The 23,917-nt window shown below is 42.9% G+C and overlaps 2 protein-coding genes across 5 annotated transcripts in view; one reads left to right on the forward strand and one right to left on the reverse strand.

The window, feature by feature from the left end:
* TMEM170B (transmembrane protein 170B) overlaps positions 1–23,917 on the forward strand; it is a 151,708-nt gene that overhangs the window by 27,585 nt on the left and 100,206 nt on the right. The window contains exon 1 of one of the 2 annotated variants that reach the window (XM_048940774.1): positions 9,608–10,567. The exons of the other annotated variant lie outside the window; for it this stretch is intronic. Coding sequence (XP_048796731.1) covers positions 10,541–10,567 — 27 coding nt within the window. The 5' untranslated portion in view covers positions 9,608–10,540. Of the gene's footprint in view, positions 1–9,607; positions 10,568–23,917 lie in introns of those variants that run through there. 2 annotated transcript variants of the gene reach the window in all.
* NEDD9 (neural precursor cell expressed, developmentally down-regulated 9) overlaps positions 1–23,917 on the reverse strand; it is an 84,505-nt gene that overhangs the window by 26,470 nt on the left and 34,118 nt on the right. Inside the window, exon 1 of one of the 3 annotated variants that reach the window (XM_048940768.1) lies at positions 9,406–9,502. The exons of the other annotated variants lie outside the window; for them this stretch is intronic. Coding sequence (XP_048796725.1) covers positions 9,406–9,417 — 12 coding nt within the window. The 5' untranslated portion in view covers positions 9,418–9,502. Of the gene's footprint in view, positions 1–9,405; positions 9,503–23,917 lie in introns of those variants that run through there. 3 annotated transcript variants of the gene reach the window in all.

Below are 23,917 nucleotides of genomic sequence, written 5' to 3' on the forward strand. Positions count from 1 at the left end.
AATGGCATCTCTTCTATGTTAAGATAGCTTAGGAAAAGGAAGGAAGAGAGCAACAAAAGAAGGAAAGCTGGGAGAGACACCCTGAAGGAGCGGCTATGCACAAACCAGTATCTTTGTCTCGGCTGAATCACTCTGAATTCACCATCACAGAGTATTTTTGTACAGATTCTTGTCTCCTTTTGGTTTTCATTATCCCTTGCTTCTGCTTTAGGTTTCTTTAAAGCAGATCATAGCTATTAAAGCATTTATATATCCTTCTACGGTTACAGGCCTAACAGTAATGATTTGCCCTTGAGAAGAAATGCTCTAAACATCCAATAAAGAGCTACATTCTGAGAGAAACCACTTGACTACAAGCAGTATTGGTGGAAGAGGGTGAAGTTCATGCTCTATTGCACCTTCACATGAGAGAGCTTCACTGCAAGAGCCACTGGGCAGCTTAACATTTGTGCTTTTAAGTTCCTGTCTCCCTTCCTACTTCTTGTCTCTGCCACCGAAATAAAGAATCTGCTGTTCTGTGTTAGCAAGGAAAGAACCTGTTGATGCATGGTAGGTTACAGGGCTAGCTCAGTAAGCAACCTTCCACAATGCTTATTTAATACAAATTGACATAGGTCAGAATAAGCCACTCTGCCTTGGAAAATGTCTTTTGCTGGTCTCCTCAAATAGGGAACAAGACAGTGAGAACAGCATTTACATGGGAAATGGACTGCAAAATGGTCCCTTGCTGCTTGCTGGTAGCAGCCCACAGGCTGGTAACAGCTGATTGTCAGCAGCAAGCTGGCTGCAGGTACTTTGTTTTATCTTAAGTCAATAGTTACACCACCGAGGAAGCAAGAAATGCTACCACAACTTGTATGAAACGGCTTGCTGCAGCACCGGGGTGCTGCTGTTACCACAGTTACAGGCAGGCAACCAGAAGGGCTTTGAGAAGCCCTTAGCACCCAGTTCAGGCTGTGGCTCTGAACTTCAAGGACTGAGCTTCCTTGGCTCACAGCTAAGGACCAAAGAGGGAGCCTGGTTGCAGATGCTCAGCGTCATAACGTTTCAGACAAATGCCACGGTTGCACTTTTTAGGCTCTCTCTTGCTTTTTTCCTCCTAAGAAAACAAGCTTGCTTTTAGGGCAGACACTTTTCTGGTTAAGTGTTACTAGCCAAAATAATTATGAGTCCTGTTGGCTGGAAATTAAGGCAGTTTTCCATGTACAGATTTGGAAGATTGACTTTACAGCTAATGAGAGAGCAAGCTAGGAGGCAACAGCCTGAGCAGAGCCCTAATAAGGACTGTTCTTCCACCCTGAATATACTCGTGGTCTGGTCCTGTGCATTTCTGGAACGGAGGCTGCCAGTCATGCTAGAGTACGCCAAGCTGTCTGGAAGTTGTGATGTGGAAAATCTTGGGTCTGCAGAAGGGAAAGGCAAGTGTCTTATTTCAGAGATCCACTGAGCTGTCCCAGCTCTTCTGTCTGGCCTGAACTGCAGAGTTTGCTCCAGGCTGCTTTTTGTAGTGCGATCAGTTACGCAGTAACGCTAAGAAGTGGGAATGTCCCCTCCTTAATGCTTCACAGTGGGGTAAACCAAAGAAGGTGTGATACCTGTCACACTTTGGCTACACACAGTTTATGCAGGCACAATATTGCAGTCAGAAGGGGTGGCAGGCAGCTAGGTCTCGGGCACTTCATGCTCCCCCTCAAAATGCTGAGGTAGTCGATCAGTTTTTCCAAGATAGGGATTCAAATGTTAAGTAAACACACGAGAGACCAAAAGCTCTCAGCTCCAAGGACATTTTTGTTTCACCATAGCTATTCCATTTTAAGCAAATAGGAGACATTGGTGTGTGCAGGTTTTTGCAGGCAGTCAGCAAAGTACTTTACAAAACTCTTCTCCAAGCTGAACAAGCCCAGTTCCATCAACTTTTTTTTTACAGGAGAGGTACTCCAGCCCTCTGATCATCTTAGTGGCCTTCCTCTGGATGTACCATAAACACCACTGTATCATATCAGACCTGTGCAGTGCATGGTGAGAATTCAGGGAGAGCTCAGCAGAGGCAGAGACTCCTCCTCACCTTCTGCTTACCCTCTTTGCAATGGGACCGAACAGGCCATAGCTGGCCTAGAAAATGGCCTGCCTGAGGCAATGTACTTTGCTCAGCATCAGGGAACACCCATGAGATTCACACACTGCCTCCGTACTGTCAGACCACCCACTCTGTTTTGGAGCTATCATAGAAGGCAGATCTGGTTAGTGACAGCACAATTTACAGTGAGGCGGAGCAGTGATCCACTGATCACATATCCTGATGTTATTCCCCTGTCCTCTTGAGTTTCTGGAATGCTGAAATCCCATTTTCTTTGCTCTTTCTGGGAATGCAAAACACATCCCCTGACCTCTTGCATTCAAGACCTGCTGATATTTTGGGAAACTCCACCACACCTAACTCACAGTTTTCTGTATGGTATAACCAGTTTCCTTTCCCCCCACCCAAGGAAGGGTGTGATCTAGCTCCATGACTTTAAAAAGCCTTTTCAAATCTGTCTGAGGGCTGTGTGCCTTCTGTGACATCAACGGGAAAAAAAAAAATACAAGAAGAAGGGAAAAAATAAAGCATGCAAACAATAGACTCGGTGTAAATATGATCTCACTGTGATTAAACCACAGTACATCAAAATCAAAGAGCATGTGGAAAACCTAACCTCCTTCCCTCAGGCAAGCAATTAAAAACTTACTGAGACTGGATGATGAATGTGTAAGAATTGAAGAAGCAAAGCAGAAGGGAAAAAAAAAAAAAGAGAGAAAGAAAGAATGCAAAAACGTGTGTTTTGAGTTCTCAGTTTTACATTTTCTGGCACTGGTGAGCAGCTTTCTCCCAGACAAATTTTCCTTAAAAGAAGCCCCTGCTCCCAAGTTTAACCCTTCCATAGACAGTGCCTTGGGGAAACAATCACAGCTCAACTCTTGAGAAACCACAACTGTGTAGCAATGAGACTTCAGTACTCTTGCAGGCTTTTGTCTGATGTCTTTGACTTTGGAAAACTATGATTTATTGGTTTTACTTCTAAAACTGAACCAGGAGGTGCTCCTCCCATCTTTCTCCTAATGTCTCCTCCACAGAAGGGAAAGCCAGCCTTGCCTGTAACTTTACCATCACCCACCAAGGTCAGTACAGAGTAGCTGCAACTTGTGGTGATGCCCTGAGAGTCCAGGTTGCCAGCAGCACAGCAGGGGACAGGAAAGCAAAGCTGATTGCTGGTTAGAGGGAGGGCAGGAGGGCCTGGCTAGCAGATGAGGCACAGGTCCCACCTGGTCTTCACCAGACCACTTGCTAAAAGCCAACAAGCATCCCAGTACAGCTCAATTTTTGGCAAGCTGACATTTTCTAGGGAAGCAGTTCCCTAGAGATGAAAGCAAGGGAGTGTGTTTTGGCTAGTAATAGTTACCATGCTTATTCTCAAATTGAAATAAAACTTCATCTGTGTTCTCGACTGCATGAGAGAACGGTTCATGTGAAGGGCTGCAAATGAGAGGAAGAAGGATAAGAAAGGAGAGAGGGAAAAAATGAGGCTATATCAGCTTGTAAACAGGCCTTTCTATAATAATAAAATGCTTAGGGCAATAAATCAACTTTTATCTGAATGTAAAGTCCCTAGGACAAGGGCATTCATCAACCTACTACTGCAAACTGCATGCTAAGCAGGCAATGTACACTTCTAGAAACTTTGCACTTAACTCTTCGAATTAAAAAAATAATACTAATAAATCCTTGAAGAGAATCACAGAATTTTCATGAGCTGTGCTTTCTTCCCACTGCCTACAAGTAAGCCAGACTGGAGGAACTGAAATCCAGTCCTAAGATGGCTCAGCATTTTTTGAGATTAGTTGTGATCAAATGATTCACATTACTTCATCTGCTGAATTCTTCAGCTCTGGTGTAAGCAGTCCTGTTTAAGAAAGGGCTTCTGACGTGTTGACTGCATTTCTGTAGAGTTAAACCCACTCTAATTATTTTTCCTTTTCCAGGCAACATAAGCCATTCTGACTGCCAACGTAGCACCTTTAGAACAAATATAAAAATGGAAAGGCAGGAATAGGCTTCATCCCTACAGAGGAAACAAATATGTACAGCTTTTGTCATGCTACGCACTTGAGTTCCTAGGACTGCAAACTACAGCTTTAGCAGTTCTGGTTCTTGTCAAACACAAGCTGTGTCCAAATCTGCTGTGGAAAAATGAACTCCTTAAAATTAAGACAGTTTCCACTACTGTAATGTCTAGACCAATAGGCAAAAGAAAAAGGTCACTTGCCAAGAGTAGCCTGTGATAGGCAGCAAAACGCAACGGCTGTACTCTTTACTGCTGTAAAGAGACCCAGCTTCTCTGATATGAGAGCTGCAGCCATTTACAGGCAGCAAGGAGTACCTTTAAATGCAGCTTTACTTAGCAGTAGTCTCACTTACAAATATTTATGGCGTGTGTTCAGCAATATTTGTTTGGCAGTACGGTCCCAGAGGACTGTCTGATTAATCCTGCTGCAGACCTACTAGAAGAGCATACTTTGGCAGTCAGAATACTCTTGTAACAGATGAATATTCACTGCTTTCCTGGGTATTCAGAGAGCTTGTATTCCATCAAGAAGCATCTTATAAATGGCTTTCAAATTTATAATTCCTAACACAACTGAATGTGGGCTCTTAGAAAGACAGATTGCCTCTCCAGAAGTTCACCTAATATCTTTAGTAATGGCAATGAAACCCCATGCCTCAATCACGTTTTTCTACCCTACACAGGCAGGTAGTTCACAAATAGGACACCTGACTTGCCCGAAGTTGGCCAAAGAAGCCAAACAGATACACCCCATTCCAGTAGTTGAGTGCAGAGGTTGTGTGCGAGTCAGAATTTCCTCATTTCAACTTTTACTCAGGTCACTCGCCACACCTGACCCTAATGCAATGACTCTGGTATTTGTAATGTTGAATTGCCTAGTGCCTGTTGCTTTACAACCAAATAAACTTTTCCTGAGACACCACACGTAGGAGGTTCAATGTTCAGTGATAAGATATCAGTACAAGTACAATCTTTTCTAACCCTGACTGTTACCGTGCTAAAGATTACGAGATTCCAAAGGTGATGCTGTACACAGCTCTAGGAACTGTGGTCCAGCTGTTAGTACTGAGGTCACTGTAAAACTTCCAGACTTCTCCAAACGCAAGCCTGCATAGTGCAAAGTGGTGGCTGTTGGCTTGGAAGGGCTGCAGAACTTTCCTTCTGCACTTGATTTTTTTTTCCTTTGCAGACGATGTTTCCATGACACCTTGCCATTAGGCAGTTCTCCTGCTCTCTGACCTGGCAGAGCCTCCTCTGATCAAGTCTTTAGATGGCATGGCATTGTTTGGAGTAATTAATGTTGTGTCAACGTGTCTCAAAGCAAAGTAATAATCCAATGTAACTGCATTCTTTAGTAGACACTTAAAAGTGAAGTGAAACCCCCAGATAAGCAAACACCCAATGCCTCTTATAACGTCTAGGGTTACATTGATTTGGATCGACCAAAAAATACAAGGAAGACTGTTCACATGGCAGTTCTGCTTCCCATCTTGTACAAGGAACTACTGGACAGAGACAAACTGGACAACTAGTCCTTGATGAAACAGACTTACTAATGAGCAGCTGTTAGCATAAAAACACAGAAGTTTAGAAAACATTCAAAAAAACCCAAACTGCATGCTGCTGTCATCTGTAATGCTTAGTCATGGCTCTTCTCCTTCCTCTAAAACAGGTCCTGTAACATCTCTAAGCCTCTTTCTCCACTTGTAAAATGGAATTAACAGCATCTTGCTACCCTATGAAGTCTTTGGGACTGCAAACAAATTCCGTCATGAGTTTCTCAAATACTCTGAGATATCAGGCCAAACACCTCCCTCAAGTATGCAAATACCTACCTGGCCCTAATCTGGAGACATATAAAGCAGTCCATAAGTCAGCTGGACAGCAAAGAGCAGAAATCTGAAAATGACAGTGATTCTTCATCCATCAGGAAGGAGCCAGTCCTACTGCTACTTAGTGCTGCTGATGCTAAATGCCACCTGGCCTGATCCTGCCAAACTTTGTCCATCACCCTCTGTACACACACAGCAGAGAGAAAAATCATGAAGCTTGCATTGTAAATTCATGACTGTAACAAAGGCAGCTTTCAGTTTGCCGGTTTGTTTCTCTAATATGTTTTTTTTTCCGAGGTTTTACAGCTCCTATTTACTTCTAGGTTTGATTGTCACTCTGTGATTGCTGAGATACCAAGGAAAGGGAAAAAAAAAAAAAAAAAAAAAGGAAAACAAAGAGGACTGGTTAGTAAAGTACAGGCAGTTCTTTTCCCTTTACATGGCCCAATGCTTAAAGTCTTTCATTGCCAGGGTTACAAGCAGCTTTTCACAGGCATTTCTGGTTGGGAATATAGTATTTCTTCCCAGTGACACTATTTTGTTTGTCTTGGCATGCAAGCATTGTAATCAAGTCTATATATTACAGCACTGTGCCTAAGCACAAATGGCAGGCATTTCAAGCCCTATTTACTTAGGTTTCTTCCTTGCCCAACAAATTATCTAAAAATAGATAATCAAGACCTCATACTTTACATCTACGTCATTCCTTTTGGCTTAAGTGAGGTAGGAATGTAGTTGTTCTTTTTCTCTCCTCTTTCACCAACTGTTTGGAAATTTCAGTGAACAGATCAATCTTCCTTCCTCCTTTTCCCCCTCTTTTTTGTCTCATTTTTGAGCAGCCAGCAGGCCACAAAAGCCTTGTTATGATAATGCTCCTGCCCTTTTGCTTGTGTTACACTTGCATTACCAGAGACAGGACATAGAGTTACCAGGCAGAGGGAACCCCTCTCATCCATGAAATCTTTTCGATCACAGTTACCCACAGATGTTTCTGTTCCTACAAGCTGCATTTCAGCTGTAACTGCTTCATCCTTGGAATCGCAGTCAGGGTTTGGTTCCAGAAGGGGTGGATTCCACCTTCCAAATGCAAGAATTCTGGAATGGCATCCTGTGAGAACTCGATGGGATGCAACTTTGTGGTACATGGAGGCCATCATCAAGTGAGGAAGAGCTCAGGTATTGCCATAGTAGAGCAGCACTCTACAGGAATTAGTTTCTGAAAGTAGCTTTCAGCCCAGTAGCACTAAGAAATGCTAACAACCAACCCGTATGTATTTGTTGTGCTCAACAGTTCCTGTCTTCCCATGGCTCACTTAAAATAACTTTGTATTCTCCAGCATTTAATTTGAACAGCTGAACAGGCCCTAACCTGGGGTCAATTCTGTCCTTGGTTTACATTCACATCGTCAATGAATTTCACACAGTGTGCAGAAGATAGAAGCGTACAGACATCTAAGGTTAAATTCTGAACTTGCTGAAATCCATAGGAATGTCTCACACTGGCTTTCGGGGGACTTGGACTTGAGTATTCTCTTAGAAGAAAGTTTAGAGAGTGGAATGAAGAATAAAGAACTTTGGGTGAAAGAAACACAGAATTGTAGGGGTTGGAAGGGACCTCCAGAGATCATCAAGTCTGCCAAAGCAGGTTCCCTACAGCAGGTAGAACAAAGAGAAGGAACAAGTTTTCAAAACATTTCTGAGTGAAAAAGGAGAGAAGATACAGACTTAATAGCAGAAAAGAACTGCAGACCAGAAATGACCCCAGGTTAGTCACACTGAAAGTAAAGACAGTAGTGCTGGAGAGATGCATTCAGGGTCTCCCACACAAGCCAGTTCCTGATCTGCCCAACTCTTATAGTAAGAACCTCAATCAGTTCAGTAAATACGGCCTTATCTCATAGATTATCACAATGAAAGTCAAGAATGACAGCTCCCAAAGTAATGCCACCTGGAGAACACTCAATGCCGCACCTGGATGCTATGTCACCTCTGAAGTGCTGGCATGTTCCCAGGCACAACATGATGTGTTCTGTTCCTTTATTTTCTGAATAGAAAAGCGCACGACTGTTGTTTTCCCATGGAAAAAATGAAGACAATAGAGAAAGAAAATAAAGTAAGAGAGATTGAATGAGCAGGTATTTTGTTTATGTTACTCCAGGGGTAAGAAGTAGATCTAATGATGTTTGTCCTACTTAAGCAGAGTAAGGAGCTACTTCACATTTCCCAGGGAAAGTAAACACCCTTATCTGACAAGGTTTTTGAGGCCCAAACTCTTCCTGTATTTAAGGCTTGCTCTTTCTTTGCCCTGTCTTGAATTACGTAATCATTTCCTCAAACCAAAGTGTTCATTCCAACCAGACAGGGCAAGGGAATCATTGCATAGCGGGGAAGACTTGGACATTTTAAACCACTGCCTTATTAATTCCTATTCCAGCAGTGTCACTGTGCTGCATAAGAAGTGTGATCCTACAGCGTAGGAAGGATGGATGGTGACAAGACAAGTCAAAAAGCTGTTATGACTAAGTGGGACCATTATTTTGCCATTGGGATGCAAGTGTCACTCAGTCACTGACAGCTGGAACGCATCTCACGACGTCTGCACTGACAGCAACACACTGCTCTATTAGTCCCAGTTGCCTGATGCTCTGTGGTAAAGCTTTCCTAAGCAGGTACGGAGTCTGCCTGAAGCAATCTGAGGGGCAGAGGAATTCGATCTCAGCCTTGAAATGAATCGGCTGTCTGCATCTTATACAAATCTCCTTTCCTGATCATTCTTACCACTGAGCCGCCGGCAACTTTGAACACGACTTCTGAGCTTTCCAAGTTTGGGTCTGAGAGCTCTGGAAAGTTTGGGCTGAGCTCAGAGACCCAGGGCAGAGCTCCTAAGAGATGCGTGTGCCTGCATCTCTTTAAACCCAGCGTCGCAGGGATGCGAGCTCTGCCCAAGTTCAGCCAGAAGACAGGCTATGCTTCCAAAATCTCCGAGTCTGTAACATGTGTGACACTGCTCCGTCACTTCTTCATTGATGCCAGAGTTATTTTTGGCGGAGAAAGGAAGGTTTTTCCTCCCCTCCCCTTTTTTTTTCCAATCGCACAAGATTACGGTATGTCTGCACGGTAATCTAATGCGATCTAACGCAGAACCTTGCCCAGACGGCTTCACGTAATTTTAGGGTGAAACTCTCCACTTCTGCGTCTTCTGAAGAAAAGTCCAGGAAAAGGTCCAAATCCCGGCTTTTATTGAGCGGTGGAAAGAGGGAGAAGCTATCCGTTCGCCCAATTCTTTTCAAGTAACGAGTTGTATCGTTTTCGTCAACGGACCACCCCGACAAAAGGGGATAACCAGCTCACAGAAAGGGAAGCAGCACCACCTGCCCCGGTCACCGCACACACAGCCCTATTCCAGCCAGCACCGCCGAAAGCAAAGCCCCTTCCCTCACCAGCCGAGCGCCCCCTCCTCTCCCCGCGCTCACCTTGTACTTCATGGCTGCGCTCCGGGACGCCCCGCCGCTCCGCGCTCAGCGCCGCATCGCCAGCGCTTCTCCCCGCCGCGCCGTCCGCCCCGCCGCCAGGCTACACCGCTCATTTGCATAGCGCTCTCCCGTTGGACGCTCTCGGAGAGGCGGCCCCGCCCTCTGCCGTTCCCCCGCGCTGCCCCCTGTGTGTCTCGCGCCGAGCGGGTCGGGCCGGGGCTGCCCGCCTCGTGGAAGGGCCCGTGTGGTCGTAAAGCCGAGGCAGCTCGTGCTGTGCGCGAACAAAAGGCCTCTGTCTGTGGCACCCGAGCCTCTGCCCGTCGCCGGCAGATCTCTGGTCTTTGCGAGGCTCAAAGTGCCCCGGAAGCGCCCCTCAGAATTGGTCTTGCTTGCCACTGGGGTCAAAACGTCCAGCACTCGCTTTGCACGAGAAGAGCCACGTGTTTAAACTGCAGTCAGACACCGGAGGACGGATGGCCTCAGCCGCTTCACTCAGCTCAAGAAGGCCACTGGGAAATGAATTGTCTCCTTTTGCCCGCGCTGGCCCTTAGCCAACATTTCTAGGCCACAGATGGACTCAAGACTATTTCTAGTGGCCTAAGGACAAACAGCAAAGAATAATCTTCCACTACCGGACTGCAAACATAACTTCATTCCATAGCACAGTGATATCCTTAAATTCTTACGCGGCTAATCCTCTGGAGAGGGATCCTATTGCTGAAATGGCTTCAGAGCTTGCAAAGAATGCAGTACTTTTATCTGTAATCTCCTTCTCCGCTCTGTCGTTCCACGATAAAATAAGCACTATACATGTTCACTGATGTTTCTTTTTCGGTACTGTTTTCTTGCCTGCACATGCCCTGACAGTTCATCAAGTATGTGCTCCGTGACGGTGGTCCCTATGCAGTGCCATGGCTTTGCTGGCTCCTTGGCCTCACATTGCCTGTTTACACTCTTCTGAGTGTATAAAAGAAAATGTCTCCTAGGGTATTTGTGCAAAGGGCAGAGAATGCAATGGCTAAAGTGGTTGCGTGGTGTTGGACTGGCACCCAAGTCCCATTCCCTGAATAAAGACTGTATAATGTGACAGCCTCCCGTTCTGGCACCGTTATCACAAAAATGAATGCATTAAAGGATGTACGAGCGCATTAATAAGGACTGGGTAAGTAGCAGAGACAAAAGCAAGAAAAGTAGAATCATATTTCTGACTTCATCTATGTTTTTATGCAGAGTGCATATGTTTTCCAGTCATCCCACCAGTGCTGATACTTCTCATGTAATTGGTGTTTTCCCTTTTTATGGAGGGCCTTACAATCAAACTACAAAACCTATGCACAATTGAGAAGCTGTGCCTCCTGCTTTTGTTTTGTCTTGTATTGCTTTTGATGTATTTGAAGTGTCCCTGACTGATTTTAATACAAGGTAACAGGTGTGTGAATGTAAAATTCCAGCTGGGTTGTTCCCTTGTATTTACTGTTTTGCGCGTATTGCTCTCCACAGCTCACATTGAAAACTTCTAATTAAATGGTATGGTACTGTAATGAAATTTTAGGCATCATATCCCAGAAGTGATTGATGCTGATAGCTATACATTATAATCGTAATTAGTATTTTACAGGGAGGAAACAAGATTGCCATCTCACACCGCCTCCGTGGTAAAGCCCCACTGCTCGTTTGACTCACACGTCCTCCCTCTCTCACCTCCTCCATTTACAACCACAGCTTTTCTTTGCTCTTTGAGTGGGTCTTCAATTTCCCCAAGGTGAAATACTCCCTCTGAGTTACATGTGGCAGAGCTCACAGCGTGGCAGAGCTCCCCGGTCTATCGTGAATATCAGGAATTAGATATACCTTGAAAGAGAGATTTGTAAATATGATCCTGTAACCTTGGCGTGTTACTATAGAAAGTGATGATTGTGGAAAGTACACGTCTGTGGTTAGTGCAAGCACTTTGCTTTCTGCCATGACCTTGTTGACGGTTGATGCTTTTACTATGTAATACTGTATTTCAGACACAGTCTTGGAAAGTTTTAAATTGGTTGCCTTGGATAATCAGCTAAATTATACAATGGAACATGCTGGCGAGGAAGCCAAGACCTGGCTCTGCTGATGTCTGTGTTGTAGAGGCAGCTTGAAGGATGCTGCCAGGATTTATAACGATGGGGCCCTATTGAAGTTCTCAGGAGGGCAATTCATGTAATGTGTCTTTTTGCTTCACAGCCCAGCAGTGAATTGAATCACTGCCTCATATTTTATGCTGCTGCAATTTCAGTGGAGTAGTAAATAGGTTCTGTGACTTTGCCTTGTGCCTGCATCAATGGCCTTTGTTTCTTTGCTTTTGCTGAAGGCAAATTAATATTACTCTCTACTCATTCGGGCAACCCAGTGTCCTCACACACCACCCTGGTGAGCTTATTACTTGCTTTATTGCTTGCTGTGCCACTGTTTGGAGTCCTCTCTGTGCCCTCCAAACTTCCAGCTGAGTGTATTTGAAGTGGCTGGGGATCGTCAGCAGGTGAAATGGCCCTGCAGCCAAAGGGGTGCTTGGCCAAGATCTGTGCTTACCACCCAGCCCTCAGTGCACAACATGAAACAGAGCTGTGGGCCAGGCTGGGAGGGGAACAGCCATTGAAACAAATCAGCCAGCTATCACCCTGTGACAACTGATAGGAGATGAACACGAGACAGATATCCTGCTCTGAAAGGTTACTGAAACAAAACTCCCTTGTTCTGCTTTCCCCATGACACAACCTAGGAAAAGAGAGGCACAGCAGAGTGTCTCCCTCACAGTTGAGAGAGCCTTTTCAGGAAGGGTCTGTGAGCCTGGTGTTCTGGAAGAACTGAGTGATCTGTTTTTTTCCTGCACAAAGCCAAAGCTATCCTTTGGTTCTTGTGCAGCATCTGCATCACTTCTTGCTGTGATACTTGGCCAGGGGATTAGGATTAAAATTAATTTAGTTGTAGTATCACTGCACTTCATGAACCAAGGAGAGCCTTGATAATCAATCTTGATTCTATCACCTGTATAATACTATGCAGAATGGTTCAAGTTGGTATTCAGTGGACAGAATTTCTTCAGTATAGAACAGTTTTGTATACAGAATGGTGGAATTTGCTTGCTTGGAGAAATCTATGAAAAGAAAATGAAATGCTGTTTCCTGAAAAGAAAGTTGACAGAAATTCACCACTGATGTGGGCTGGGTTCTATGTCTGTGTGGACAGAAAGGCTACCGCTCCCATCTTGGGAGGAAATAATGAGAACAAGACTTCATTCTCATCCAAAGAAGGGAATATTTCGCATTTCAGTAGATCAAAATAAAATCTGCTCTGTTTTCCTCTGACTAATGAACGAAATCTTTTCAAGCAAGCGGTTTATTTCATGTAGCAGAAGTCTGTCTTACGGCACAAGGTTAGACAGCGATCCTTGCCATGATCAGATTTAAACGCAAAGGTCAGATTGTGGAAGAAAAAATGTTAGTAAAGCATGTTAATTAAAAAACATTAACTATCTTTTTAAATGGGACTGTACCATTCTGCTTAAGTTGCCTTTAAACTGCAGCATGAGTTCACTTGCCTTGGCTTATAATTCTACATTTCCTTTAACATTTATGAACTAATCCTACAGGCATCCCACATCTTTTTTACAATAAAGCACAAAAGCTGCTGGCATTCTCAAGAAGGGCATTTTATGTGGTGTTTCTTCAGGAATTGCTCGTTTAACTCTGTAAGTCAACCATCAAGGCCTTGCTTATTGAACCTCCTTCAGATAAAGAGAATAAATGCAGCCCCCTCTGTCCCCTCTGTTTTGCTTCAAATGCCAACCAGAAAGAAACACATCGGTGTCCTCCCACCCAAAAGATTTAAAACTGAATCCAGCCTTTGTTAGCCTGAGAAATCATGGAAGGCAATTGCGGTTTAGATATTGTGGCACTGGGTTATCACTAAGCTACCAGCCTGATCCAGTGAACAAAAAAATTCAAAATCTATTCCAGTTTAACATAAAGTATGAAAGTAAATACTGCTACAATTTCCACTTGTTATTTGAACCAGGCAGTCAGGTTCTCAGGAGGAAATGAACATGGGGAAGGGAAACAGGGGAATGGCTATTAAAACAGCATGAGAGACCCATCTCACTCTAGGGAAAGGAAAGGAGAGAATGTAGAATCAAAACAAAGGACATTAATGTCTGCTCTAAGGCCGAGTACTGACTGCAGATGAGGATGGAGGAAAACAGGCCCGTGCAGCACAGCTAACCCAGCAGAGCATGTGAGTCAGCCAAGGGGATTCACATCCTGAGCAGCATGGGCAGGAACTTCTGGAAGATGGCAGGAATTGGAGCTGAGCTGCCACCTGTACTGTGAGAAGCCAAAACAAGTAGGAGCCTTGGGAACATCAGTACCATTGGGCGTGAGAGATGGTAGAAGCTGGTGCCAGCGTAGGCAATTTCTGCCCTTCACAAAAGCTGCAGCACAGTGGCAAACTGGGTTCCTGGCACCCTAGGACCTGGTGGTGTTGAGGAGGCAAGAGGAATGTAAGGTATTTCGGAAAGGCTGGGGACAGAAAAGAATGTCAGGATGCAGCGTGCACTGGCCTATTCCTTCCAGAGATACTGTAAAAGGCTTATTCATTTCCCAAACAAACAAAACAGTCTTAACAGTTGTGCTGGTAGAATACGCTCCTTTATTTTCCCTTCTGGCACTGAATGTTTTTAATACATGAGTTAAAATATACAGGCTTGCTTCCAGACGTGTGGCATGCATGCCATTCAACCTACTGATGCCCAAAGTGGCATTTTTTGTTTTTCTTAGAAAAGATGAGAAGTAGCACAACTATGGAGGCTGCAAAAGACTTCTGTTCTCTCTAGTTCACTCTTGTGTCCGTGACATATGATAGATATCATACAGGGAGATATGCTTACACATCATAGCTAGCTTAAAATGAAAAGAATGGAGAACCAGAGTTGCCTCAGATGAGAAATTTCCCCGTAACTTAGGCATGCTAAGCTCTTGCAGTCAGTCAGTGGTGTTAGCATCAAAAAGCTCAGATCTTTGCCTACGCTTTCAATCTGAGCTTTACCCAGTTTGGGCGAAACTCTAGAGCTGAGTATTAAACGTGGAAGGTTTTCCTTCTCCCTTACTGGCAGAACACACACTACTTCAGCTTGGCAAAAATTCAGAACTGCCCCTAAAATGCGGTTCTTTCTGATTATAAATTACCCACCAGTTTTACACGTAATCCAAGTAATTGTCCTTTGACTGGACTAGGCAACTGTGTCCATTGCAAAGCCTGGAGCTTTTTTTGTTGTTTTTTTTTTTTTTTTTTTTTTTTTTTTGGTCTCTGCTTTTAAGAACCTCCTATCAAACATTTCCCACGCTTATTTTAGCATAGGTGATCTGCTGTTGTTGTATTGTATATTCTCACTGTCTCTCTTTCTCCATCTCTCGTCAACCAGCCTTCCATAGCACCAAAAGCATTTTCTCTGGTAGTGCCCCTTACCAGCAACCAGTTCATTTCAATGGGAGGAAGGGAATCAAAAGTGAAAATCAAATAAAATGCAAATTGGGGATTTTTAAAAAATTCAGTCCAAAGGGGAAAGTCCTGTTTTGCCTTTATCACTAAGCTTCCCGTGAAGTCCCGACCTGGAGGTGATTTGAGGGTTGAGGAATTGTAGGGAAATTTGCTTCTTTTGGATGTGTTTGGAGGGAAAATATGTAAGAGGAAAGTGAGCGTCTTTCCTTTCTTTTGCTTCAGCCAGATTTGTGGAGACTCGTTGATACCCATAACAGAGAAAAGCACGTGAAATATCTCACACTGACTTGTGTTTTTCTCCTCTTTGGGTGTTGGTGTTTAAACTCTCATCTCATCCTCAGTGCAAATTTTAATCTTCACAAAACTGCCAAAAATGGTTATCTTTGCTGCCATCTGTTTATGGTCTGCACTCCCAAAATCATTCCTTAAAGGAAAATGACTGATTTCCAAACCCCTCCTCCTCTTCTGTTATTTTTAACAAGCAATTCAGTCCAATGTCATTTAAAGAAAAGCTCATTGCCTTACTTTGTGTTGCAGGATTCTCAGGAAACAATACTAGAAGAGGAGGAACGTGGGAACTCTGTTCCTTCTCTTTTCCATTGCTGTCGTTCATGCACTCCGAATGCTTCCAGCAATAGGGTAGCCAAAGATGGGGTGAAAAGGACAAAGTGTGTTCCCATTGGCAAAACTTCCTTTGACTTCATTGGGACCAGGATTTGGCTCACACTGCTCATCACCCCAAGCTTTGGCTTAGACTTAATTGGCTCCTCTCAGCAGATTGTCTCTGCCGAGGGAAGCAGCACTGCAGATAACTCAGCTGTCACACATATCCACCACTGTTATTCCTTCACTAACTTCAGGCTGGATACTGACTGGCTGAGCTGGTAGAAGCACCTGTATCCAGGCTCTGTGAAGGGAAGGCTGCACGTATCGATTTCCTGATCTCTCCTTCAGCATCTACGTTCTCTTTTCTGTCTTTACCTCTGGATTTGTCTTTTCTCACGCATCCGGATTGACTCATGTCTGCTCCTGAAGTCTAATGTGGGCTTGAGTCATGAGGCTGACGTGAAGATTTGACTCCCCACCTCCTCACAGTTCAGCCCGTTCTGGGAGCTGTACGGCTTTTATGAAGCTACTTTCCAAGAAGAGGCATAGCTCATTTTTTGTGTCATAAAGCCCCGAAGTATGTATGTCTGGAAGCCATTGCTGTAAAACTCTTGGATATGTCAGGGTGTTAGTGAGGCTGTCCTTTTGCTTCACAGTTTTGAGACAGTGTGTTGGCTCTGCTTCTCTGGTCAGTAAATAGGCACTGTAAAAGGACCACTCTTTCTATGAAAAGCAAGGCTTTTGAAAGGGCTCCCAGCTACTGTGGAATGGTTCCATAATGGTGTTCCAGAAGCTATTGTTCCAATGAAGTTCATGGTATGGATGAGTATTCACGGAAAAAGAAGATTGAGAGGGCTGTGCAGACACAATCCCCTCTCCCCAGAACACAAGGAATGATCAAACATAACTATCTAGCAGGGTAAATGCAGGCTCAGAAACATGAGAGTCAAAGATGTGCTGGAAGAGCAGTTTTCAGGTGTTTACGTGTAGTCAGGGTCAAAAGGTTTTGACTAAAGCTGTTGGACTTTTCATTTCTTTTTCCTCTGTTCTCAGAGATAGGTCTTCTGGTCCAGACAGATCAAAAGTCAGAAAGCAGGAAGAAATGCAAAGATCTCATATGCTGAGTCTTAGCCTGAGCAGATGGGTGAAAGAAAAGTCTGTTGGACCAATCTGTATTTGAAGGAGCAAGAACCACTGTTTGGATGAATGGAGAAAAACATTTACTTGAATTTGTGGGATAAGGAAGAAAAAAAAAAGCAAGAAGAGGAAGATGGGTAGAGAAACAAACTGTTATTAATTAACTTAATGAGAGAGAAATAGTCTCTTATTAGGATAGGAACATTAGGGATCCCAAAGTACCACACACCTCGTGAGGATCAGTACAGATGATAGCCTTTTCTGCCTTTTGAAAAATCTGTTACCTTCCTCTCTTTGCTATTTGAAACATCTCACGCTTGGTAAATAACAAAAAGTGCGCTTCTAAAAGATCAAATTGCATTCTGGTAGCAGCCAGGATAACTTTATGAAGACAGACAAACTTTTGTTAAATCAAATAAATATATATATCACACCAGAAAGTTATGTAAGATTCTATTTTAAAATCATCTGGTCCTAATTTACTAAATTTACTGCCTCAGAGCTAATGCCAAGCTGCTACATTTGATTTATAGAAATACTTTAGCACATTTTTCCATCAGGCTATTGTAGAATATATTTACTGCCTTTTTTACTATTGTGAAAAAAAATGCAGACTTTTTGAAGAGCTTACTGATAGTTTCTCTCAGGATGCCAGGAGATATGCAGATAGTAAACAATGCTGTGTGCTTAGGAACATTCCATTCGATTTTCAACTCTTTTTCCATCTTTCTTCTTTGCAATTGAACAAAGTGATCCATCTGGTAAATGGATGTTTGAAAATGTCCAGTTAGTGCCAAACCACTTTTCTTAAGCACAGACTACTTTTTTTTCTTCTTCAGAAAAACATTTAAACAGCAGCCATACTATGATGCATTACTAACCATTAAAAAAAACACATACAAAACCCAGACAGCGGGCGGGAGGCAGCTGGGGTGGAAGAAAGCTTAACAAATATTCCATTAAAAATCTATCTAAAAATATATTGCTAAACAACCTCTTTTTTTTTTTTTTTTTTTCTTTTTTCTTTTTTAAATCCCTTTTCTTTCCCTGAAAACTGTCCAAATGGGAAATGACTGCTAGGGATTAAAACCTAAGTCCTGTATTCAACAATTCCATTGGACATGTGCTCGACTTTACGCATGTGCTTTCATTTGCATGCGTGCTTCACTGAACTGGATCCTTGATGAGTCTTTGTCTACTTCCACAAGAACTCTGTGGTCAGGACAGTTGTTTTTTTGAAGGTTTTGAGAAGTTATTAGCTTTTTTTTTTCTTCATCCTGCACCCATCTCCTGTGGAACTCACCCCAAAGATGCAATGTGCTCTCAAGAGTTTTGGATGGAGCTCTGGTTCGAACCTTTCCGTAATTTTTTTCATCTCTGTACACTGAACCCAGAAGTGCCAAAATACCAAAAGCAAAAGGAATTTTTCTGGTATTTCCAGCTTGAGCAGAAGTAGGTAGTATTAGACATCTCTTCTATAGTAACTCAGACCAATTCAGATCTAGTCTAATGTCTAACCATACCAATACTAGATACTAGTCATACCCATACTTCTTTGGAAGTCCCCAGATATCTAAACTACCTGGAAATTTTATTGCCTGCCTTCATTTTCATACCTTTCTTTCCTCATCCATCTCTACAACTACTCTGTGTTGAGTCTCAGATTCAAACTCTGAAGTCTGCAAACCAACTCCCTATCTTTAGCCCATTTTTGAGTCCATAAGATCCATCCCATTTTAAAGCCTAAATATCTGAAAAAGTTTGAAGATCAAGGGACTGGAATTTTTTTGTGTTGATGCAGCAAAACATTGGGATCTGAAAATCAGCTTCAGAAAAGCGTCAATGCTTTTGAATTCTCTGGTCTCGATGACAGTACGTCCTGAAGAGCTGGGTTTGCACGACAGAGCACTTCAGTGAAAGCATGAGGGCATTTGAGTAATCCTGATCCTAGCAAACCTGGCTTGAATTTGGCTATGGCTCTGAGACTCCATCTGTTTAGTCTCAAGATGGAGAAGACTTTGTCACCTCTCCCAGTCATAAAGGCAAAACTGATGTCTAGCTGATATCCATGACAGTGTTGCACATTTGTTTGCTTCTGATATCCCAAGAATTGAGGGCATTTCAGTTTGGTTTTCAATGAACAGGTTACCAGGCTGTTGTAGTGTTTGTAGTTGTTACGGTTGTTGAAGAAGGACTGTCAGAAAATGGGAACTGTGTTTTGCCTACTGTCAAAGGCTCCTGCTGTTCACCAAGTACAAATCTACTGAATCTTCTCAAATGCTTCTGCCATGTAGATGCTTGAGAGCCACTCATAAAGAAACAAAGTGACATGAAAGGGAAGTAGAAAGGTCACAGATGGGAAAATAAATGATTCAGCTCTCGTTTTTGTAGGCTGGCATTTATGTTTGCAGGTCAAAGTCAGTGTAGAGTTGTAAATGTTCTGTGTTCTGCTCTAGAAAGGAGGTAAACGGCACATAACAAGCAAAGTACTAAAGGCTAAATCTAATCTGACACCCCATGAAAATGAGACAATTGTGTACTAGCTGGTTGAGGTCCAGAGATGTCACGTCCCATTACTATCATTTGTTGAGTGGTTGCCAACATTTGTCCATTTTCACAGCCCCATCAGTGCTATAGAAGAGCATTTCTGGGAGTTCTCATCACTCTGAGGAAGAGTGGAGCTTTGTTTTTTCTGGAGCTAATCCCCTTAAACCGCTTCCTCTTCCTATTGGAGTGAGGTTTTCTTAATGCCTTTTTGTATGTTTTGCTTTGTTTTAATGACCACTGCTCTTGGGGTTGTTTCCAGGTCTCCCTGAAAGGTCAAATCTGCTTTACTCTTTGCTTGCCATTCATACGATGAGTGGCAATTGCTCCTCCTGCCCCCATCCCTCAGGCTTTCAGGCTGCTCCGTTTGCTGACCTCAGTCCTATTCTTTGAGGTTATTTCACTATTTTAGTCTTCAGAGGGAAACAAACAAACAAACAAGAGTTGAGTTCTGTAAAAACTTGTGAACTTATATCTGTTCCTGCTTTTATTGCTACTTCATCCAAATACCTGAGTAAATAAAAAGCGTGTCTTCATCTGCTGATGCTGCTGATACAGTGAAAGACACCTGATGCAGACAAGCATTTTTCCCCCTGCAGCGCTGGACAGCTTTCAGCCACCCTTAATGTTTGTTTTTTTTCTCTTGCAGAGCTTGTTCTGCATTTTAGAAAACAAAAACAAACACGTGACGTATTTATCTAGTTGTGGTTCTAGAGCTACAATGTATTATTAGTAATTACACGTCCCCAGATAATCTAAATTATATCGGGCATGTCATTTTTATAGATACATGTGCTGTAACCACTGATTGAACTAGCCATACATGCTGAAGACCACATCTGTCTTTAATTTGTGCAAGACCTTGGTGGTGTTGAGAACCCACAAGCTGTAGTGAAGCTGCTCAGTTTTGTGAGTGATTACTGCCGCTGGGACCAGTCCAAATGATAAAGCTTATGTTGGAGTAGGTGACAGTTGCATTCATATGTGTAAGGTAATAATTCTAACGTCCTATGTGTAGATGAATTCAAATAGATGAACTCTAGATGCTCACCATGAATGATGTAGTTAGAGATGGAAAAATCTGTCGGGACATGGAAGGACAATTTAAAAGTGAGTGTAGCCTTCAAGCAGGAGCTACTTCCTCTCTAATCAAGGATCTGTCTTTTTGTAACACTGTCAAGTTTCAGAATTCAGAGCTGAACAGAGTGATGAATTTTGCATCTCTCTTCATCACTTGCAAACAATTTGTGATTTTCTTCAGGTTGGCTGATTTCCATTCAATTAATTTGAAGGGTTTTTTGCTCATATCATGCTTTCCCTGTTAGAGATTTTCTCTTGAAATCCTTTCCTGCTAGTCATGACTAAAAATTCCACTTAAGAATTTCATAAAAGAATTAATTGCAGAGCATGCCACTATTGTACCAGGTGAGGTTAGAAAACAAGCGTTGATATGTCGATATGAACTCTCTTCTGGACTACAGCTGTGACTGATGTGAGTAAAGAAGCACAGGAGAAGAAGCTGGGCTAGGTGTGCTTTTTAGAAGAGGAAAATAAAGGAAAGCTTACAGATTTTTCTCTGGTACATGCTGTATGATGGCAATTCTGTGTTGCTGGCTGTGGTAGAATCATCATCGGTATTTTGCAGGCAGGAGACCAAGGCACTTAGTGACTTATTGATGATGACACAAAAAGTTCATAGCAGCTGCAGTGCTGGCAGCCATGAGCTGAGCAGCAAGGATAGTTGGATACCCAGCTGGTACAGCATGGCCCAACAGGGAACATACATGATGCTTGAAGTAGTGCTGTGTCTCTTCTGGATCTCTCCCAGTATATCCTTGACTGTATTGTAACACTGCAAGTAGCAACTAGTGAAATTTTCCTTGCCCTTGGCTCCGTGTCCTTCTTTTCACAAATCAAAGTGGTTGAATATTTGAGGGATGGATTTTCAAAAGTAAATGTGGGTCCAGCAGGAATGGAACTGGGTTGCCTAGGTAAGGAACCTATGGACAGGTATCTTAGGCTGACATTTAGCTGCTACTCCAATAGATCCTGCCTCATGACGCCCACCCTCGTGCAGCTTGCTGAGAGCTGGGTGCCTGAGCCTTCTGAATCCAAACTCTGAATATCTGTTGGGATTACAGCCAAGATATCTAAACAGCCTGGCTCAGTGAGCTGGAGTTTGAGACCTGCATCTCCCTGTCCACAGCTGCATTTCTTCTGGCAGAAATGAGATATGCAAAGGAGAAAACACATAAAATAATCATCATAATCTCTTCAAAATATATTTGAGCTCTTTCCAGGTAAAATTTTGATTCAGAAATTCTGGGAGCGGAAGAGATTTGGTAGTCAGAGTAATAGCAGTGGAAAAAATCCACGCCGGTTTCTGATTCCTAGGGTTCAGCCAAGTGAAAATTCATCCATTGTAAAATTGTCAAGGCCTGCCCACTTACACTGCCATGACCTCTGCCATTTCTATCCCATAAACAAAAAGTGGCCTCTTCCATGGTCCAGCAAGAAGCAGACAAAGATTCACTGCAGACAGGCATCTCAGTGCTCAAAGTAGCCAGTATGATTTCTCCCAGAACTTCTGAAAAGCCTGTTAATTTCATGCGAGACGTGAAGAAGACAAGGATATGGTAGAGGGAAATCACTCCTCTTAGCTGTTATTTGTTTCTTCTAATTTGTACCATGCATAAAAGCAAAGACCCGTAATACATTACTGATTCAATAACCTCTGCATCAATATCTTTCTCTCTGCACTGACACTATTTTGCTAGCTACAGCTTCAAAATGTCTTTTCTAGCTTTTTTATTTTTTTGAGTGTGAAATCACACTTTACTCTGAGAGTTAGTAGGTCATACACTCACATTCTGAAAGGATGTGGTTTTTCTCTGTAGATTGTTAAGCAGAACTACATCAAAATGGACTCTGACAGTACCAGTGTTGACAAGCACAGACATTTTGTGGGTGCTGAAGGGATGGTGATATTGAGAGCACCAAACCCTGCCTTACTTTTGAAACCTTATGTACACTACCTGTGAGTGTGAAATCTTAACCACATGGCCAAAAGACAGCAGCTAGAAGGCTCAAGAGCAGTGCAATGGCTCTCAGTGCAGTTGTTAGTACAGCTGGCCCTTAATACTGAATGTGTGTAGCAGAAATGCTAAGTCACGGCCTGAACCAGTGATTGAGCACCTGGTGGGAAGGCAGGGCCAAACCAAAAGAGCTCAGGTGCAAGCAATGCACTTGAGTGACCAGAAGGGGTGGAGACAGCATCCACCCCTTCACAGGCTTATTTAAGGGTTGGCAGTGGAGGTGAGGGTGTCTTACTAGAGATTTCTCCCTTGGTGAGGCTTTCTGAAGGTGAGCAGATTTTTTCCTTTGTTTTTGCATCTAGGGTTGCTGCATTTGAGCTTAACTTCACTTATTCTGTAGCCTGGGACTCTGCTATCCCGTTGTCATTGCTGTGTTTTCTGTCATGTTATAGTGTTACCATGTGCCACTTTGATAAATCTCTTTCCTCCTCTGTGGAAGGTGCCTAACCAGACTTTGCTTCCTGGCTTGGCTCTATATCTGCAAAGCTGTGCTGTACAAGGAATCCTTATATGGCACCTTTTTATTTGCCAAACATATACTACATCTGTACTTGTGCTTGGGAGGTCTAGTCTGTGCTCTGCAGTTTTGGAAGGCCTTACAGTGCTTATGGATGCTACTTTCTGAAACCAATTCTCACTGAGTTATGAGCTCCTTAGCAGACTCCTCAGGCACGTAGAAGAAATGCAGATGGGGGACACTAAACCAAATGGAGGTAAATCAGCTCACCTAAAGCTTCTTCCAAATTCTTTCACATTTCATAGTCCATACCTCTTAATGGATGAGGACCAAAGGTTTTCTGCCTATTTTCCTGGTAAGTTTTCAATGGATTCACAAGTTGAGAAGAAGAAGGTGTTCACAATATTGATGCTATTCTTCCACTTTGTAGCAAGGAGCTGGTGCCTCCTGTGCTAGGCAGTGGGGGTAGCCTTGATCTGACCAGTTGTGCACAGCTGTGCTATTAAAACATCCACCCGTGCCCTAGGAGTATCTGCTGTACCCACTGCTATTGGCTGGTTTAATACAAGATAGTGCCTTGGTAAATCTACAGCTTCACCACATTTGATGAAACTGGAATGCTGAATGTACTCAGCACAGATTTATTTCTTTAATACTACCACTGAAATGGTGTGTAATTTAGAGAATAAATAAGTAGCTGTATAATCTACAAGTCCTTAAAGTCATGGTTTGAAAATCTACCAAAGAGAGATTCTAGTGAGATATTTGACCACCAATTAGTAAACTCATCTTTAACAACAAGCTTTTGAGATTGTTGCATAATTCTCACTCTCCTACCATGTAATGAGAGAAGTGTTCTTTCCCTAAAACCACCACTTAGCTACAAATTGTGATTTCATGTCAAGGAAAAATGACAAATTAAGTGGAGCAGTTAAATATGTTAAATTTTAATAATCCTCAAAACCATATTGTTTATACTGAAGTGGCTTTTCTTTTTCTTTTCCAGCAAAAAATGTGTGAAGAACAATCATTATGCATAGGGTTGGTTTCTTTTACCTACAAATCTAGTTTGTGTGTGAAGCAGAGGCTTCACAGTGATCTGCTTTTGGGCATCATTTTGTGTGGGTTTTTAATGGGGTATACA

Source organism: Lagopus muta, chromosome 3 (assembly GCF_023343835.1).
Source record: "Lagopus muta isolate bLagMut1 chromosome 3, bLagMut1 primary, whole genome shotgun sequence".
Classification (NCBI taxonomy): Eukaryota; Metazoa; Chordata; class Aves; order Galliformes; family Phasianidae; genus Lagopus; species Lagopus muta.